This window comes from Phaseolus vulgaris, chromosome 7, assembly GCF_051622355.1.
Source record: "Phaseolus vulgaris cultivar YP4 chromosome 7, ASM5162235v1, whole genome shotgun sequence".
Lineage (NCBI taxonomy): Eukaryota > Viridiplantae > Streptophyta > Magnoliopsida > Fabales > Fabaceae > Phaseolus > Phaseolus vulgaris.
The window spans coordinates 1,825,410-1,839,503 of NC_143504.1; the positions used below are offsets into that span (position 1 = coordinate 1,825,410).

Sequence of the window (14,094 nt, forward strand, 5' to 3'; positions counted from 1 at the left end):
TTTTTAATTTACTTTAGATTTATTATATGTTTGTATACTATTGACAAACGATTATTATCTTTCGGTACAACGCTAAACATTTACAATTTTTACAAAACTATCATACCATTCCCAATCATATCACTCCCAAAATTATCATTATCTCTTAACAAAACATTTTTCATATATATATATGCTTAATCCTAAGTAACAAGTGGCTAAAATTCATTCTTCATCCTTCATCCTTGATCATCAAATCATGGAGTTTTTTGGTGTTGAAGGTGAGTCTGAAAAGCTAAAGGCAATTTTTCTGCCTATAATATCGACGAGTCATCTTGTTCCCGTTGTAGACATTGCTCGGATCTTCGCCATATGCATGGCGTGGATGTCACCATAATCACGACCCCAGCAAACGCTGCCGTTTTTCAAAGCTCCATCGACCGTGACGCCAGCCGCGGCAGCTCCATTCGAACCCACCCCGTCAAGCTACCGCACGTGGCGGGTGTGCCAGAAGGAGTGGAAACCATCAATTTTTCCATTGCAAGAGACATAGCAATGAAACTCTTGGAGGCATTCTCCAACACTCTCCAAACTCAATTCCCACAACTCTTCCATCAATTCAAACCCGATTTCATAGTCTCCGACATGTTCCACACCTGGAGTGTCGATGCTGCGGCTGAGTTCGGAATTCCGAGGCTCATATACGTTGGTGGAACCTACTTCGCTCACTGTGCCATGGACTCTCTCGAACGGTTTCAGCCTCACAAAAAGGTGGACTCGGAAGATCAGAGCTTTCTGATTCCTGGGTTGCCCTACAACTTGGAGATGACACGTTCGCAGATACCCGAACGGTTTAAGACACCCACCGATTTCTCCTACTTAATGAAAAGGTAACGATACTCACAACCTTTTATATACCCATATACAGTCTTCAATATTATTATATATCATAAATACTTTTTTTTAACAGCAATAACAAAAATATATAAATACGAATCAATTCACGGGTGGATCAACCTTTTTTTCTTTTTTCTTTTTTTAATCAGCGATAAAGAATAATATAAATAGAAATACTTGGAGTATTCCAACCCATGTACAAAAAATCTTTCTTAGCCAAAGTTTGTATATAAACAACAATACAAAAAATAAAGCAACAACATAATCCATGTCAATGATATAAGGCATGACATCTCCACAAAGGTATGTTGGATCAACCCTTATACATATAAATTTCAACATCTACAGTTTCCATCAGACCAACAAGCAAATACACTACTCATACTAAAAACTCAAAATACATCAGTCAACCAGTCACATACATTCCAAAGGTTCCAAACACTAAGGACCGGCGTAGATCGGGATTTTGCAGAGATCAAGACCAAACCTTAGCTTGAATCAAGGTACAAACTTTCGACGCGTCGGCCACTCCCCTATTGAAAATAATACAGTTTCTGTGAAAGCAGATTTCCCCCACCACCCCAACCCAAATTGTGCTCCACACTTCATTGATCGAATCGGAGGACGAGTTCATCCTGATATATCATAAATACTGATATGGACACGGATACACCTCAAACGATCTATATATTATATAATTATATAAATTGATAATAAAGATTTATGTGCAAAAGAAAGATGTTTTTCACGACGGTTTTAAAATTATTTGTTCTTTATTTTTAATAATCATATCAAAAATTTATACAATAAATTTAACTTTTTAAAAAATTAATGTATTTCTCATTTTTTAAATTAATCGTATTAAAATTATTAAAAATTTAACAAATATTTTTTGAACTGAACACTTTACTACTTTACTATATGAGTATGATACGAGTGTCGATGTTTCGATACGTGTATCCGACACCTACGAACAATTTAAGATAGAAGTCTCGAGCCTCATGTAGATTAATAATTATATACAACTCTAAGGTTTTCAATCTATCATTTTTCCTTAATGAATAGGGTTAAGGAATCAGAGAAAAGGAGCTACGGATCTCTGCTCAAAAGCTTTTATGCGTTTGAAGGACCTTACGAGGAGCTCTACAGGGAAATCACGGGGACCAAGAGTTGGAACGTGGGACCCATTTCTTCCTGGGTGAACCAAGATGCTTTGGATAAGAGTGCAAGGGGGCATGGCAAAGAGGTGGAAGAAGGTTGGCTTTCATGGCTTGATTCAAAGCAAAAGGGCTCTGTGGTTTACGTGTGTTTTGGGAGCATGAAGAACAACTTCTCTGGCACGCAGATTGCAGAAATAGCTCACGGGCTTGAAGATTGCGGCCATGATTTCATCTGGGTGGTGGGGAAAGTTGACGAGGGTCAAAGTAGGGCTCTTGTGGAGGAGTTCGAGAAGAGGGTGGAAGCGAGCAAGAAGGGTTATCTGATATGGGGGTGGGGTCCACAGCTTCTCATTCTGGAGCACCCTGCTGTCGGAGGAGTGGTGACTCATTGTGGCATGAACACGGTTATCGAGACGGTGGATGCGGGGTTGCCGATGGTGACGTGGCCTCTGTATGCAGAACAGTTCTTCAATGAAAGGTTGCTGGTGGATGTGCTGAAAGTCGCAGTGGAAGTTGGAGCAAAAGAGTGGAAAACTTGGGGTGATTTTGGGAATGAGATTGTTGGGAGGGAGAAGATAGCAAAGGCGATTGCTTTGTTGATGGGTGGAGGAGAAGAGTGTGAAGAAGCGAGAAGGAGAATGAAAGCGCTTAGCGAGGAGGCGAAGAAAGCAATCCAGATCGGTGGCTCTTCTTACAACAGTTTGAAAGATGTTATTCAAGAGATGAAGACATTCAAACTTCAAAAGCTGAACCCAAAAGTTGAGGAGCCCGTGGCTTAGCGAGAATTCTGGTTTCTTGATGAAGCTATGATCCTCCTTTGAACACTCAAGACCATGAAGAATGAAAAACATACCTTTTATAATAATATAATAATATTTTTAATTAAAAAATAAATAAAATATTAATTTATTAAAATATGAAGTTTATGTTTTTAATATTGAGAGTATTAATATATCAGCTTCAATATTCAAATAATTTGTATTACCAATAAATAAGCTTCGGTGTTTGGTTTGGTTGTTGCTGGTTACTAGACAGAAGTTATGTTTGTAAGCATGAAGAACTTGTTCTTGTGATCCTATGTTTAATTATTTTTATTGTGTTAAATTTGCATTCCATAAACACTTTTTTTTTCAGTTTTTATTAAAATTGAGCTCTTAAAACATTTTTTAAGTGAGCACGATTGGTTTTAATATTTTAAGAAAGTTGGGCATGGAAAGGCCAACTTCCTTTTATTTTTTTATATATTTTATTTTAGGAAACAACCATTGAATGATTATTATTGCAAAAAGTTATATCACTATTTAACAACCATTTATAGTAATATTATAATATTTAAAATTTAAAATTAAAATTAAAATAGTAAAAATATTATTTTATTTGTATGTGTTAAGAGTATTGTTTTATGTATGTAGTGTCAAGGTATGAGAGATGGTGTCATAAAACTTTATTCATTTATTTTTTTTAGATGACCTTTAGATTTATTATATGTTTGTAAACTATTCACAAACCATTATTGTATTGCATTATTATTGATACTGACCATTACCCTATTTTATCACTTTATATTGGGTAAGTTATAGAACACTTTATATTGGATTAGCTATATAAGGATGAACCAGATGGGTAACCAACAATATTCATTGTATCCACATTCATTCTATTATGCTCTATTAGAGTTTCAGACGAAATGGATTCAAAGATATATAATTTATATATAATTTTTAAAATGTAGAATACGGATACAATATATTATATAATTATAAATTATATAAATTGATAATAACGATTTATATATAAGTATATTTCATATTTTTATGGAAAAAAACATATTTTTTATGATTGTTTAAAATGATTTAAGTTTTTAAAAAATTAATATATTTTCTTTTTTAAATTATGTTAAAACCGTGTTAGAATTATCATAAATTTAACAAATATTTTTTGAATTAAACACTTCACCGTGTATCTGAAGCTAACATATCACATTCATGTTTAAAATTGTTTTTAATCTTTTAGACTTTTTTAATGATGTTTGTACAGCTATGATTTTGAAACTATTGTTATATACTCTCTTTTTTAGATTTTGTAGACTGGTGTGATATCTTTATAATCAAATTTCCCATGTGGAAGGGTTATGCACATATGAAATTAAGACAAAGTCTTAGGCATAAGATGAATCTATTTGGTTCCAGTGAAACCAATGCACAACTTACCTTTCAAAAAGGCTATTTCTTCTTTCACTTCCATACTTCCCTCTCAATATTCAATACTTCTTAAAATACTAAAAATAACTTTTATTATATTGATATTTTTCATTTTAAAATAAGTATGATATAGAAAAATTCTTAAGTATAAAATTTAAAAAATATAAATTTTATAATCTAAAATAAATTTATTTAAAAAATACATTTTAAATTATAAACACAAAAATAATTTTGGATTACAAAATTCGGAAAGTATTTATAAATTCTAAAATATCTTCTGCATTTTGTATTTTAGATTTTAGATTGTACTTTTACAAAGAAAAAAAATGATTATATAATTTAAAAAGTATTTATTTGAATTATATAATCTGAAAAGTATAAATAAAAAAAGATATATACAAATTGTTAAATCTAATTTTTACTTAAGGAGGACATGATCTTTTATTCTTCAAAATGAAATCAATGTAGTGCAGAATGAGAAGGGACATTCATTCCATGCTAATGTGGAAGCACTTCTCCAAAACATGTTTCTAATACTCCTAATCTCTTTTGTGCAAATATAAGAGAAAAAGAAAACATATAATAAGTATGAATTCAATGAAATAAGTTAATAAAAAATTACTGTATAGGAAAAATAATTTTTTTATATTTTAAAAAATTAAAATTAGTTTTTATGTATGAGATTCTTTTGCCAAATTGTGTAATCTGTTAAGTTTTTGAATTCCATATTTCAAAATTAAAGAAAAAATATTTAATAAAAAATACCAAGAGTAATTTGAGTTGAACTATGGAGTGCAAAGAGAAAGTCATGGAAGTGGAGGAATAATCTCATAAGTTTTTGAATTCCATATTTTGAAATTAAAGAAAAAATATTGAATAAAAAATATCAAAGAGTAATTTGACTTGAAGTAGGCAGTTTCTTCCTGCATCCCCACATTTTTCTTCCTGCACTCTCACACTATTATGAAAAGACTAAATCACCCTTATTAGTTTTTAAAATTCCAGAAATATCTTTAATCAAAAAAACCCTAAAGAGGTACAGGCAAGGATGCTCTCTTGTGCAGCCGTGTCTTTCATATTCCAGCAGTAGCACGCTTTCATGTCCTAGCAGCAGTGCGACACCTCCAAATCATTCTCCTTCAATCTCACTAGGGGGAGGAGGTTCACAAGGTGATCGTCTACGTCCCACAACCTCTGTTAGAAGAAGACATGTTAATGAAGATGAAAAACATGAAGAACATGGATAATGACTTCTCAATATCATCATCATCCCACAAATCAACCCCATCATATAATTTTTGTTCAAATTCATCAATATTGTTCATGTTTCTACAAATAAAAAATAAATAAAACAAAATCATTGCATTTCGAATCCATAAGTCAAAAACATTATTCTGGATCCAACAATCCATAATTCAAAAAGACCATTCCAGATTTAGGAATCTATAACACAAAAAAAAAACAATTCCAGATTCATAAATCCATAATGCAAGTGATGCATTCCAGATTCAGGAATCCATAACACAAAAAAACAATTCCGGATCCACCAATCTGTAATGCAATTTAGGCTTCCGGATTCAACACTCCAAAAAACAACAATTTATGACCTTTTATCTTCCAGAACACCCCCTCATCCGGAAAACACAATTTAATCAATTTTGGATTTATGAATCCGGAATATATTACCGAATCCCAATATCCAGTAGCCCCTTTTGAAATTATAGGTCAAGATTAATGTTGAAATATTTAAAATTGTGAGAGTGCAGGAAGAAAAACGTGGAGTTGCAGGAAGAAGAAGCCCTTGAAGTATGGAGTCTAAGAGAAGGACACCAAGCGCATGTAGAAACTCATTTTAATTCCTAATTCATAATACATTCACAAACTTTTTAAAATAATTTTTAATATTTAATATTATACTTTTATGTGAAATACATAAATTGTTTAAGTTTCAATACTCATCAAATCCAATAGTCAAACTTTAGTTTTTTTATAATAAAATTAAATACAGTATAATATATATATATATATTATTTTTTAAATTAGATAATAATCATGTTATTTTAAAAAATTGTTTATATTTATAAAATATTTTATTGATCAATTTATTAGTAGATTAAATTTTAAAATTTATTAAAAATTAAAATATTATAATAATATTTTTATCCATATTTAATTACAATATGTCGTGAAACAATATTATCTGATTATTTATCAAATTCATCTAAATAAATAAATTAAGCAAATACAACACGAATCAGCACACATAATAATTCTTAATACTATTTACTTAGAAAAATTAGTTATATATATACATATATATACTACTACCACTATCTTTCTTTCTATCATAGAATACATTTCACTTGTATTTTCCTACTATCATCTTTCTTTCTATCATAGACAATATTTTACTTTATTTTTCTACTATTACCTTTTTTCTATCACATAATATATTTTGCTTGCATTTTCCTACTCTTATTTTATTCTAGTCTCAAATATATAACATAAAGTATCACTAATTATATCTGAATTCAGCTGATCTATCTATATAATATTTTAGAATTTCATAGATCATGATGTATCAATTTTAAAAGCATACGTACTGACTTTAAAAAACACTATTCTCCATCATCATTTCCTTAAACAGATTTTTAAAATAATCCCTTGCGTTCCATGAGTTGCGTTAATTAATGTTTCAGCCCAACCCTCTTGTTTAATTAATTGTTTCCCTTTTTTTAATCTACTATAACAAGTCAAGAGATAAAAAAAACTTTTGAGTCTTTCTTATATAAACCTTAAACCCTAAAAAGAATGAAAATTTGTAAGTTAGACCTCAATAATTTGAATATTTCTTTTTCAGTTATACTAATGCTATTGTATTATATACTACAAGGTGAAACAAAAATATAACTTAATTTTTGCATACCACTTTGCGTTTGTATTTCAAATATGTTAAGGGGTCAAAATTAAATCTTGACTAATTCATTATAAAATTATGTATATAATCATAGTTTAACAAGAAAGAAATAGTAGATCAACACGTGCTGCACGCGCACCATATATAACTACGAGTCTTAATTATAACATTAATTTTCTGTATGATATTGGAGAGAAAGTAGAAGAATAAAAAACGATGTATATATAGAAAAGAAACACAGAAGTGGATCATTCTCCATTGCAGATCAATAATCATGGGGTCCTATGAGATCAAAGATGAAGCTGAAAAGCTAAAGGCTATTTTTCTTCCCTTCATCGCAACCAGTCACCTTATTCCGGTGGTGGACATGGCGAGGCTCTTCGCCATGCACGGCGTGGATGTCACCATCATCACCACACCAGCAAACGCCGCCGTTTTCCAGAGCTCCGTCGACCGTGATTCTGGCCGTGGACGCTCCATTCGAACCCACGTGGTGAAGTTCCCGCAAGTCCCTGGTTTGCCAGAAGGTGTTGAAACTATCAACGCCGACACTCCTCCTCCACTGACGATGAAAATCGGCGAGGCACTGTCAGTTCTCCAGGGCCAATACCAGCATCTCTTCCGTCTCATGCAGCCTGATTTCATTGTCACCGACATGTTCTACCCTTGGAGTGCTGATGCTGCCGCTGAACTTGGAATTCCAAGGCTCGTTTATGTCGGCGCCAGTTACTTTTCTCACTGTGCAATGAACTGCGTTGAAGAGTTTGCGCCTCACGACAAGGTAGATTCCTATCAAACCACCATTCTTAAATATGTATAGGGAAAATGGAATCTTTTTAAAGTAATCTCATGTTTTATTTGATCCCATGCATAGGTTGATTCGGATGGTGAGAGTTTTGAGCTTCCTGGGTTGCCCCACAAGTTGGAGATGACACGGTTGCAGTTACCGGATTGGCTCAGGGCACCAAAACCCTATACCTATCTAAAGAAGATGATGAAAGAATCAGAGAAAAAGAGCTACGGATCAGTGTTCAAGAGCTTTTATGAGTTCGAGGGAGCTTACGAGGAGCATTACAAGAGAGTGATGGGTACCAAGAGTTGGAGTATAGGACCAGTTTCGTTGTGGGTGAACCAAGATGAGTCGGATAAGGCTGGTAGAGGACAAGCCAAAGAAGGAAAAGGAACAGATGAAGAGTTGATTCGATGGCTCGATTCCAAGAAAGAGAACTCTGTTCTGTATGTGAGCTTTGGGAGCATGAACAAGTTTCCCACCACGCAGCTTGTTGAAATAGCCCACGCACTTGAAGATTCAGGGCATGACTTCATATGGGTGGTGAGAAAAAACGATGATGGGGATTTTCTGGAGGAATTTGAAAAGAGGGTGCAAGGAAGCAACAAGGGGTATCTGATATGGGGTTGGGCACCACAACTTGTTATACTGGACCACCCTGCCACTGGGGCTGTGGTGACTCACTGTGGGATGAACACTGTGTTTGAAAGTGTGATTGCAGGGTTGCCAATGGTGGCTTGGCCTCTGTTTTCGGAGCAGTTTTTCAACGAGAAGTTGGTGGTGGATGTGTTGAAGATTGGAGTTTCGGTTGGAGCAAAAGAATGGCGAAATTTGAATGATTTTGGGAGTGAGACAGTGAAGAGGGAGGCCATAGGAAAGGCTATTGGTTTGTCAATGGGTGGAGGTGAAGAGTGTGTGGAAATGAGAAGGAGAGTGAAAGTGCTGAGTGATGAGGCAAAGAAAGCAATTCAGAGTGATGGCACTTCTCACAACAATTTGCAAGAGCTTATTCAGGAGCTCAAGTCACTCAAACTTCAAAAGGATAATAGCAACAGTAATTGAGGAGATACCCTTCATAAGCCCTGTGGAAGATGTTAGATCTTCACAGTTCAACTTTTTTTTTATATTTTGAATGTATCATGCATGCTTCTACCAGCTATGATCAGGAAGAGAGAAAAAAAGGAAAATATACTTTTTCTTAATAATAAAATTTGATAAGTTTATAAATAAATATATATAATAAAAATAAATTTAGAATTAAATGATGTAAAAGAATATTAAAATAATAGTATTGCGAAGTGTAGTATGATTGTATAAAAATTATAGATTAATGTATCATTATTCAGATAATAATAATAAAACTATGCTTAATTTTTATTTTGAAAAATGATATATTGACAGTTTCGCATGACAAAAATATTTTTTTTAAATAATTAATTAGAAATTATATAATACAACAGATTGTTAATATATCAGTTTTTTTCACTTTTCAGCAATTTTTTCACCAATTCTATGTTTAGTTTAACATTATTGTGAGGCATTTAAAGAAATGAACAAGAGACTAGCCTAACAACATTGATGACTGTGGTCTTGTTGAGTACAATTTGTTGACACTCTCCAATGTAAGTTTTTTTAAATATTTTACATATAAAATTGACTGTGTAATTTTAAGTATTATTAAATTCTTGTAAGACTTATAAACTTTTATAGGATTTTACAATGATAAAAAATCCTTGTTAATAATATTTTATATATTGATGATATATTAACACTTTGGATAGCTGTAATTTTTTAACCAAAAGAATACTTTAATATTCTTTCTTCACTCACCATCTTTTATCATATATTTTTCCTGTTAAATTTTTTCTCGATTCCAACGGTTTCAATACTGAAACGTACGTTATTAATAAATGTATTTCAGATATTTGTATGACATGAGGTAAAATACTAAAACCCTAAATCCTATGTTTTATTAAGTTTATTTATATGTTTATATTTTGTTCTCAAGTTTCTTGGATCCTAAAGTGTAAAAATTATTAATCAGAGAAATAAAAAAAAATTCAGAAGAAGAAGCATAAAGATGAAAATGAAAATAATAGTGTTTATTTATTTATTCTCATTGACTCTTTTATGTAAAGAAAATAGATGATTGCTAGAAGATGATGAAATCATATATTTATATATTTATATTTGTTTCATGAAGTTATTAAAGTTATTAATTGATGGATTAAGTTTTAATAAACTTATTAAATATATAATAGATATTTATAATTTTTTTATTCAATTTTTAATATTAAATATAACATAAAATAAAAAATATGGATAATAAAGCGTGTGTATTTCCACTAATGTTAATTGATTATTATTGACGTGTTTATTTGTATTTTTTAGTATTTAATTTTAAAAATAAAAAATAGCGTCATTCTTAATAATGTTGACATTTGTTTTTAGATGAATAAAATTAGAGTTCTCACCCATTAAAGTTTTTGTTTTTGTACCTGAGCGATTGTAGTTCATTTTTTATCATCAAATAATACAGATTATTCTTCTCTTTTATCGTGATTCTCTCTGGTATAAACATCGTCGTTATATGAAAACTCTTCAGCAAAAATAGAAGTATTATTCAACCAATATTACTCAGCAAAAAGGCAATTTCTTCATTTACCATATCATTATGACATGCAACATAAGCAAAATTTAAAATTCAATATTGTTTTGATTTCATTTTTCTTAGGCATCCAAAAGTGATTGTTATACATTCTTGATTTCAAAATCTGAAAGGTCATTTTCATATTTCATTTAAGTTTTTGGATGGTCATATCCAGAAGTGAGTTATGAGTTTCGGATTTTCATATTCGAAATGGTGTGTTGTAAATGGTACAGAAGAGTGAGATCAAGAACTTATTTATGTTTGCTTACGGATCTTGACATCCGGAAGGTATGTTATTTTTGTTGTCCTAGTAAGTTTTCGGATGGTGAAATCCACAAGTGACATATTAGTTCCAAATTTGTATATTCGAAACTTTGTGATTTGACTTATGGATATGAATATCCGAAAGACAAATTTTTTCATTCATTAAGGACAAAACAAACATTTTACGTGAGTGTGTTGGGTGCAAGTTCAAATTGATATGGTACAAGGAGAATCAGCCAACAAAGAAACATGTCATATAATGTTGGAGTGCATTGAAAAAAAAAGGCACTAACAGGTTGGGCTTTAGAAGTCTACATGTTCTTGACAAGATTGTTTCTTCCTGCACCTCCATACCTTTTTCTCTCACCTCCATATATTTCTAAATTTCCAAAAATGCCCCTCCATAATATTCTAGATTATGTAATTCGGAAGTCATTTTTTAAATTTGTAATTAGCTTCCGGATTACATAATCCAGAAGTTTTTTTTCATATGCATGATTAATTTATGGATTACATGATCCGGAAGTCTTATTTAGCTTCCGGATTATGTAATCTGAAAGTCTTTTTTCAAATGAGTTTTTGGATTACATAATCCATAAACTACTTTATGGAGGTGACATAAGAAGGATAAAAATGTATTTTCATGTTGTGTGTGAAGATAGCAAAAGAAGATACGGAGGTGCAGGAAGAAACAGTATCTTGACAAAAGTTGTTGGCAAGTGGTTCTTGCACCATATGAATCTTAACTTGCATCTTATAATTTTTTTATTTTATTTTAAATTATATTCTTTTTCAGATTTAAAAATTGAATTTAAAAAAATATAATTTAAAAGTCAAAATTTCGTTATGGAAAAGAAGATTTGAAATGAAAAAATACATTCTGAAAAAGAAAATCCACAGCACAAAATGTGAAAAATGGCTTTTGAAAAAAAAATCTAGAATTTAAAAATATGTTATGAAAATCCAAATTTAATAACGTATTGTGGGAAAAAAATTCAGAACACAATCTAAAAATGTATTGCAATTTCCAAAATTCAAAAATGTTTTTTTTTATGACATTGAAAAAAAATATTATGGAAATTCAAATTCAGAATATTTTCATAAAAGAATTTTGGAAGTATTTTATCCACACACTCCTTTAATTTAAAGTTATTTTCATAATTTCAGAGGGGCATTATCGTCATTTCATTAACAGATTGAGTGCAGTTGGAATTGATATGGTGCAGAGATAATTTGCCAAAGTTGTTTGGTCCTTGATCCAGAAGATATTGCTTTTGGGCTTCAGTTTCCTGACTACACAATTACTAACTGACTGTTTCTTCCTGCACCTCCATACCTTATTCTCTCACCTCCATATATTTTTAAATTTCCAAAAATGTCCTTCTATACTATTTCGAATTACCGGAAGTCAGTTTTCAAATTTGTAATTAGTTTCCAGATTACATAATCAAGAAGTCTTTTTTCATATGCATGATTAATTTTCGAATTACATAATCTGGAAGTCTTATTTAGCTTTCGGATTATGTAATCCAGAAGTCTTTTTTCAAATGAGTTTCTGGATTACATAATCCAAAAACTACTATATGGGGGTGACATAAAAAGAATAAAAATGTATTTTCATGTTTTGTATGGAGGTGGCGGAAGAAGATATGGATGTGTAGGAAGAAACAGTCTTACTAACTGCACCTATACAAAGAATTGAAAAAAACTAATATACCCTTCATCGCTGCACCTCCATTTTTCATTCGTGCACTCTTTGGAAGGAAGAGGAGAGAGAGATATGTTTTAAAAAGTTATTTTTAAAAAAAAATATTATATATACTTTGCCATATGTTCCGAAAAGCTTATTTTAAAAAAACTTATTATAGGAAACATCTTATATATTTTAGAAAGTTTGTCCCAAATATATTTTATATGCTCTCAAAAAACTATTTTAAAAATCCTGTTATTACATAAAAAAAACTGAATTAAATTATTTATAATATTAAAAAAGATATTCCAAAATAAGATGTTGATTCTTAATACTTTAAATTACTCAAAAAGTTTAAACAATTTAGATTAAATCAAAATTTAGTTTAATCTTATTCAATCATTAATTTGTGCATTTTACTACCCTAGTCTAGTGGTGGTCACAGTTTTTACTTATATATATACCTCCACATTACACTCTCTCCTTATTATGAAATCACAAAATAACATTTTAAAATCTTTCAATTTTTCAAAAAGTACTATTCAGACTGTAAAAAAAAACTAATTATATACTCCAAGTTATTGTGAGAAAAAAAAATTATTTTCTGATTATAAGTACATAATCAAACAATAATTTTCAATAATAAAAAAACTCGTCCCAAAAGTATATAATCTTAATAAAATTTATTAACCACTGGATTAGACCAAAGATAAATGGTTCCTTTAGCATACAAACCATGAACAAATTATCTAGAATTTGCCCCATGTTGACATTTTATCATCTCTAGGCTATAAAAGTATTTTGTGGTGCGAACATTTGAGTTAATTGTAATTTTAAAAATCAATTTCAAATTACACATAAAATATATATTTTTAAATGATTCTAGAATGTATAATTCAAAAACATTATAGATAGTAATTTGCAAAACATGAAAAATATTTAAAATTTCACTTTTGTCATTTCACTAGGAGATATGAACAGAATTACAAATTAAAAAAAAATGTTGTTATTATTTCACTATTATAGGAACTATAAATAGAAATACAAATATATAAAAAAGAAGAAGCAAAAGCCTCATGTTCACTTAGTAATACAAATATAGAAACTCATGAAAGACTTAATAGATTTAGTCATGAAATCAAAAGTTTTGTATCGCGCAATATATTTAAGTGATAAAATGTAAATCAAACATTTAAAGAGAAGTCAATTATAAATAATACACGTCATTAATTCTTTAAAATTAAATAAACATTTAATTTTTAAGGTTTACACTACTAAAAATCATTAAGGCTTAGTTTGTTTTTATGGATGTAATGTTCACAAAGAAAGAAGTGAGAGGATATCAGTTCTTTGGATCCCGGGTGTTGCAAGGAAGAGGAAGAGAAAGTATTAGCTGTAAACAGTAAATATCCTCTACCCTCAAAATGAAAATATAGGTAAAATGTGTTTGTTTCCACCGATAAAAAGTTAAAGAGTGAAAAAAGGTGAAGAAAATCTGAAAAAACAAAGTATAAAATTGTGAAAAACTAGATGAATTCCACAGTCA

General features: G+C 30.6%; 2 protein-coding genes across 2 annotated transcripts; both read left to right on the plus strand.

Annotated features, from left to right (window-relative positions):
- Window positions 1–336: 336 nt before the first annotated feature.
- On the plus strand, window positions 337–3,051 carry LOC137830700 (soyasapogenol B glucuronide galactosyltransferase). The gene is made up of 2 exons (XM_090304255.1): window positions 337–869; window positions 1,942–3,051. Exons 1-2 carry the CDS (start codon window positions 352–354, stop codon window positions 2,813–2,815), a joined length of 1,392 nt encoding a protein of 463 aa, XP_090160381.1. The 5' UTR covers window positions 337–351; the 3' UTR covers window positions 2,816–3,051.
- A 4,274-nt stretch (window positions 3,052–7,325) lies between these two features.
- Window positions 7,326–9,194, plus strand: LOC137830701 (soyasapogenol B glucuronide galactosyltransferase). Its single transcript, XM_068638176.2, has 2 exons — window positions 7,326–7,935; window positions 8,029–9,194. The coding sequence occupies exons 1-2, from the start codon at window positions 7,429–7,431 to the stop codon at window positions 9,004–9,006; spliced, it is 1,485 nt and encodes a 494-aa protein (XP_068494277.2). The 5' UTR covers window positions 7,326–7,428; the 3' UTR covers window positions 9,007–9,194.
- The last annotated feature ends 4,900 nt before the right edge of the window (window positions 9,195–14,094 follow it).

Coding starts and splice junctions, on each gene's coding strand:
- LOC137830700 (XM_090304255.1), top strand. CDS start 352: ATGCATGGCGTGGATGTCACCATAATCACGACCCCAGCAAACGCTGCC. Junction 870..1,941: donor TTCTCCTACTTAATGAAAAG/GTAACGATACTC, acceptor CTTAATGAATAG/GGTTAAGGAATCAGAGAAAA.
- LOC137830701 (XM_068638176.2), top strand. CDS start 7,429: ATGGGGTCCTATGAGATCAAAGATGAAGCTGAAAAGCTAAAGGCTATT. Junction 7,936..8,028: donor AGTTTGCGCCTCACGACAAG/GTAGATTCCTAT, acceptor TCCCATGCATAG/GTTGATTCGGATGGTGAGAG.